Here is a 6,048-nt window from a genome sequence, read left to right as displayed (position 1 = left end):
GGCTCACCCCGAGAGCCGCCTCCCCGCTCAGCCAGGCCTGCCTGTGCTGCTGCCAGACTCGAGATGTAATGCACCAGCTTTACCTCTACCACACGCATCCCTTGGGCTTCTCTGATGGACTGCGTGGGTTGGAAAGTGGCTGCCTGCAGCGGGAATGGCAGCAGTGCCGCATCCCACCCCGTTGTGCTGGAGGAGGGATGATGCTGCCAGGAGGGAGACGGCACAGGGCATGGAGTGGGAACTGCAGTGGCTCCCTGTGCTCCCTGCAAGGCAGGACGGCATCTGCAGGCAGGTCGGGGATGACATGGTGATGTGGATGCCAGCAGCTCTCCTGCCTGCTCCTGGGATAAAGAATGCATGAGAAATGCCCTGGAGCTTCTCAAAGGCCGCAGTGTGGCCTATGAGTTTCCACGTCCGTTTTCATTCTCAGATCCGCCCAGTTAACAAGGGAAGGTTCTCAGGCCTTGACATGTGCAGAACGCAGGTTTGAAGGGATGGTTACTCTTCTCCACGAAAGCTGGGTGCCTCCGAAGCATCACCCCCCACGCTGACATTACCCATGGAGGCACGGGGGTGCAGGGTGTGTAGCATCTCCCTTGCATGGATGCTGCTCTCGTGGTTGTAATTCTGTCCTGTCTTTCCTCTTTCTCTGTCTCAGGTTGGCTCAGTCCTTGTTTGCACTCTTTGCCTCGTCACTGGCAATCTCCTTGGTCTTTGCCATCATCCCTCTGTGCCACAATGTGATGGTCCTGGCTGTGGTCATGGCCGTGGCAGGACTGGCCATGGGTTGCATCGACACCATCTCCAACATGCAGCTGGTGAAGATCTACCAGAAGGACTCGGCCATCTTCCTGCAGGTGAGAATGGAGCCTGCGTCTCCCCTCTGGCTGCGCTTCCTCCTCTGAGGAAGAGTGAGGGGCTCACCTGGTCTCCCTGCAGAGAAGAGCAGGAAACCCCCCTACTCTACTTGCATCTCTCACCTCTTGCAGGCCCTTCATTTCTTCGTGGGATTTGGAGCACTGCTAAGCCCACTGATAGCTGACCCCTTCCTCTCGGACACCAACTGCATCCTCTCAAACTCCACGGCCAACGCCTCCAGCAACCTCCCTCACATCCGCAAGTCCCTGGTCCCGCATCATCCGGGCAACCTGTCCCATTACGACCTGCCGATGAAGGGCATGGTGGTCACACGCGTCTCCTACGCCTTCTGGATCATGGCCCTCATCAACGTAAGTGCTGCAGCTGGGGTGACCCAGGCCGTTGCTGGGGACACCCTTGCTTCTCGGCTTTGCAGGTGGCTGTGTGGTTTGGGCGGTGTTGGTGCCCGCTGCGGGGTCCCAGCGGTGGAAGGAAGCACCAGGATGGTCCACAGCAAAGGGTCAGTTTTTGCCACGTGCCCAGTTTCCAGCAGGAGCCTGGGGCAGGAGACACTGCACTCTCAGAGGTGACAGGGTCGAGGTACCGTCCTGCAGGGATTTGCCTGCTCTCCTGGAAGCAGGCTGAACCTCCAGCATCCCCCGGGGCGGGTGTGATGCCAGCTAACTACACTCGGAGCCACAGGGTCTTCCTCCGTGCTCAGCCCGGGGAGGAGCTCAGTGGTGTGGGAGGGCAATTTCCAGTGATACTGGAAAGTGTCCATCAGTGAACTGAGTTACTGGGGCCGAACGCTTGACTGGGGTGTCTCTGCCTATTGGTTATGTCTCCCTGGTGATTTGCAGCAGATGTAGAAGTCCTGCGGCCCTTGCTTTGTGACAGAGATGGGGTTTAATGCCCATCCTCTCTCTGCCCTGCCGAGTCCCAAAGCTGATCTCCAGCAAGCTGCTCTTGCCTGCAGGCTGTGGGCTCTCTTTGAGATGTATCCCTGTTCCTTACCCCCAGTTAATCCCCGAATCCCAGCAGGGTTAAACCCAGCCTCGCTGCACTGTGGCCGCCATCGTGCCCATCCCCAGTCCCTCGGCAGCAGAGCTGGCTGAGCTGCCCCTGCCCTGGGTGTGATTGTGCATGTAGACCTGGAGTGGTCGGAGCGTGGCGTTGGAGTGAGCGAGGGCCCTGCCTAGCAGTGCGCCTCGTGCTGGGATTGATGCTGAGGGCAGCTCTGCTCCGAACTCGTCGAGTGCCCGGTTATGCTTTCTGGGGGGGGTCCCGGGGGTGACCTGTGAGCACAGCCCAGCCTGTATAGCCCTCGTCTGTTGACAAAGAGCCTGCCAGGGCAGGGACAGCCAGGCTGCTGCCCACTTCACTTGCCTGGAGACCTGTAGCAGAAGCGAAGGATGATGCTCTTGTCTGCGCTGCCGCCCCGGCGCCTGCTGCCCCTTCCCTGGGCAAGCTTAGCATCACCCTTGTGCAAAACATAAGGATGCCCTGGTGCTTCTTCTCCCTGTCCCGGGCAGCCCTTGATCTTCCACCACTCCGTCTGCACTCGCCAAAGGGAAGAGGTTTCTTTATGCTCTCAGCCTTCCCGTTTGCTGAGTAACTAAAACATATCCCAGTGCACCTAATCCAGGGGCTTTCATCGGAGCGAGGCTGCGCAGCTCGCTGATGCGAGGAGATGGGGCAACCGAAAGAGCAGGGCAGGGGCTGTAATGAGTTTCTTTGCCGAAGTACCAAACTGAATGCTCCCTGCCTGGGAGGAGATGCCAGCTTTAATTACCTCTGACTATGCATATGCCATGGGAAATGTCCTTTTAATTACACCGCAGCGTTACCTATTTTGCCAGTCAATCCTGAGCAGACTAATTTGGGTTTGAAGGTGGCATTTAATAGCTGCTTTGTATACAACGTGTCTGATACCTGGAGGGTCATTGCCAGACCCCTCTCTGTTCCTAGCAGTGTCCCGTGGACATTTTGGGAGCAGGATGGGACCCTGGGCTGAGTCCCGCTGTGCCCAGCAGCTGATGCAGGTCACGAGCTGGGCTTGTGCGTCGCTGCACACTCAAGTGCTGTTTGCACGTGTGGGTGGTTTGCACGTGTGGGCACACTGTGCAGGATCACCAGGAATAGGGGCAGGGGCTGCTGGGAGACTGATGTTTTCTGGGATGAGGGTTAGGTAACAAGCACTGGAGGAGCATGGAGTTGCAGACGCAGCTCCCGAGTGTGTCCCCTTGCCAAAGCCAAGCTGTTATTGTCTTTCCCAAAGCCTCGCGGAGGGAGCTGACTCGATTCCTTGTTTAAACTAAATAACCCACTGGCTGGAGACACTGGGAGTAGCTCAGCTCCAAGACTGCTGACCCTTCCCTAAGGTGTAAACGCCAGAAAGCAATGATGATAATTGGTATTTAAAACCCCAGGGGCGTGGATGAAATGAAGAAGCTGTAGAAATGGCAACCAGGACCAGCAACTCTGTTATAAAATGGTCAAAAGCACATTTGCAGCCCAGTTTTCACAGGGCTGTGTGTATTCTGACAAGACACAAGCTGAAATGATTCATTTTGATTTCTTGCTTTGTTTAAAGTGGGAACATCTCAATTTGACTTTGGCAGAAACGCAGCGTGCAAAGCCGACAGAATAGTTGTTTCGATGTTATTGAAGCAAAATGGTTTTGCTTTAGTAAAATTAAATGGTTCAACATTATCAATGTGAAGTGCCTGGATGACTCCTGGCCAAAATTTTTCATTCTAAGAGGAAAATTTTGGCTTCTCATCCAGATTTGGAACAAAAACATATTTTAAAATTCATTTTCCCACAGAACGGAAATTTCATCATCCAGCCCGTTCCAAGGGGCTGGAAATCAGGAAAATGTTCCTCCGAGGGGGATGTGTTTGTCCGGAAGGTGGTTTCCCAGGGGAAGCGCGGGACACTCCATTGTGCTTAGGTTGCTTAAAAGTAGCCTGGGTACAATAGCAGGGACCAGTCCCGTGCTCCTGGGGGGAGCGACCGAAATAGAAACTGGAGGGAAGGAGCCTGGATTATACCCACGTTTAACTGCGTGGTGCAGCAACTTGTTGAGTTTATAATTACGGCGAAAAGCTGCCAAGGGGAGGGCAACATCCCGGTAACTCGTGGAGCGGAGCCGGAGGGATGGGGCCAGGCAGTGCGGCTCTTGCTTTGCCCTTGGAGGGATGCTCAGATGCCCCTCTCCCCCTTGAATAAAGAAAAGCCCTCTGCCAAAAAAAGTTGAAGCAGAGCTGCCCTGGGAAGAAAAGCCCATGAGCAATTGGGAACACACCAAAATCTCTGCCTGCTCTAGGGGGGAGTGCTGGTCGGAGATGGGGATGGGGGGTGTCCAGGTTGGGGATGGTGCGGGACCTCTGCGGGGCGGTGCTCTGAGGACCAGTGTCCTTGTTTTAGGGGTTGTGGCTGCGGTTTGTCCCTGGTTCTCGCTGTTTGGGGTCCCTGCAGGGTGGGAATGCTCTGACAGCCCTTTGCCTCGTGCCAAGCAGCCCGGGCAGCCGAGGTGTCGGCCCCAGGAAAACCAAGGCTGCTCTAGGAGCTGAGTAGGAAGATCCTGTCGTAAGCACAGTGGCCCTGCCCTGCATGTCTTGGGACCTGTCTTGGCTCCAGGGGCCAGTGAGGCTCATCGTCACCACCCAACCTCTCCAGGTGGGACACGTGGAAGCTGGGGTTGGGGAGAGGGGCTCAGTGCCCACCCGACAGCTCGTGGCTGTCACCATGCTTACGCGAGCAGTGGGACAGTCCTCGGGCTGTCCTTGTCCTGTGGCCAGGGTAGGCTGCTCCTCTGGGATGGATTTGTCCCTTTGCTTGGTGAAACATGCCCTGGCAGGGCTCTGGTGTTCGGCTCTGTTTGCTCCTCTCCATCTGCCAAACCAAACTGGTTTTGTGGGTGCTTCATCCCCAGATTTATGGCCAGCCCCTCCCGTGGGCCAGGTGGCCGCAGGTGATGGTCCCCAGGCCACTTGCCAGCAGTGTGCAGGACACTGGGCTGCCTAAGGATGGAGCTGTGGGAACCTGCTTTCTCTTGAGCTTGATCCTTTGCTTTCCTCCCCTCCCTGAGCTTGCTTGGTGTGCTGGCAGCCCCTGGGCAAAGGCTGCACTTGACCATGGGTGAGGGTCCAGCTTTTGGGCATTTCCTACCAGAAAGGGCCAGCAGCAGATGGCTGATGGGCTCAGAGCACTGGTGCACCCGAGGCGCTGCCAGCTCCAAGACGGTGCCGTCTGGATAAAGTGAAAGGGACCTGCTTGCCTCAGAGGTGAGGATCTGGGGAGCAGGGATATGCCTACAGTTTGGCTGGGAATCGGGGGAGTCCGGAGTTGGGGCTCTTTTCTGCATAGGCACCGAGTGCTCCTTAAGGCTGGAAGTGCCCAGAGACGTTATCTGTATGACCAGTCCCAATGCGTGGGTAATTTTTTTTGCAAAATCTGCAGTTTAGAAGAATAAAATCTGGTCCTGACCTCCGGAAGGATTAGAACTATCAAGCAAATGCGTTTTTCTTCCATGGGACAAACCTAACTGTTCCTATTCCCATTGTTCCCAGAACAATGAAGCCCTCATAAATGAATTTAGGCAAGAGAGACGGGGTGGGGGTGGGAATTCTCCATACATTTAAATCATGCCATGAGCCAACAAAAGGCAGGAAATTCGGAGCTAGAGCTCACACTTGCCCTCAGACGTGTAGAAAACAAGCGCTCGGCGGCTGGAGAGTGAGCTGTCACTTAGGATTTCCTGGCTTTCTCCCCCAGTTTGCTGCAGAATAAACACCACTTGGTTGTGGCGGGAGGAGAAGGGAGGGCTGGCGAGGGGCAGACCCAGCTTCATCTGCTTCCCTCTGTTTTCTCTCCAAAAGAAAAAAATACGAGCAAGTCCCTCTGGGCTTGGAGGCACCACGGAGTCGTGGGTGTGCGCGGGGAGTAGGCTTGTCCCCAGGCACGCGGGAGCGAGGACTGTGGTGCTGGGGGGTGGGGGGCTGATGCTGAGGCGTGAGGGAGCCGGTGGGCAGGTACAAGCCCGTGGTCCCTGGGTGCGTTGGCACCGGGCGGAAAGCCCTGGCTGCAGGGAATGGTGCTGGTGGGACTGTCGTGTGCCGGGAGCCTGCGCGGCGGCATCCCTGGGTGTGCGGGGGTCTCTAAGGCAGCGACAGCCGGGAGGGAGGT

At 56.4% G+C, this 6,048-nt stretch overlaps 1 protein-coding gene across 1 annotated transcript in view; it reads left to right on the top strand.

Annotated features, from left to right (window-relative positions):
* Positions 1–658: 658 nt before the first annotated feature.
* MFSD4 (major facilitator superfamily domain containing 4) overlaps positions 659–6,048 on the top strand; it is a gene marked incomplete at its 5' end in the record, with an annotated part of 12,831 nt that continues 7,441 nt past the window's right edge. The window contains 2 exons of the mRNA XM_010160325.1: positions 659–857; positions 990–1,229. Of these exons, the coding sequence (XP_010158627.1) occupies positions 659–857; positions 990–1,229 (439 nt within the window). The remainder of the gene's footprint in view (positions 858–989; positions 1,230–6,048) is intronic.

Source organism: Eurypyga helias, unplaced genomic scaffold (assembly GCF_000690775.1).
Source record: "Eurypyga helias isolate BGI_N326 unplaced genomic scaffold, ASM69077v1 scaffold18911, whole genome shotgun sequence".
Taxonomy (NCBI): domain Eukaryota; kingdom Metazoa; phylum Chordata; class Aves; order Eurypygiformes; family Eurypygidae; genus Eurypyga; species Eurypyga helias.
Note: the sequence above shows the minus strand (reverse complement) of the source record. Positions and strands in the feature narration are given on the sequence as shown.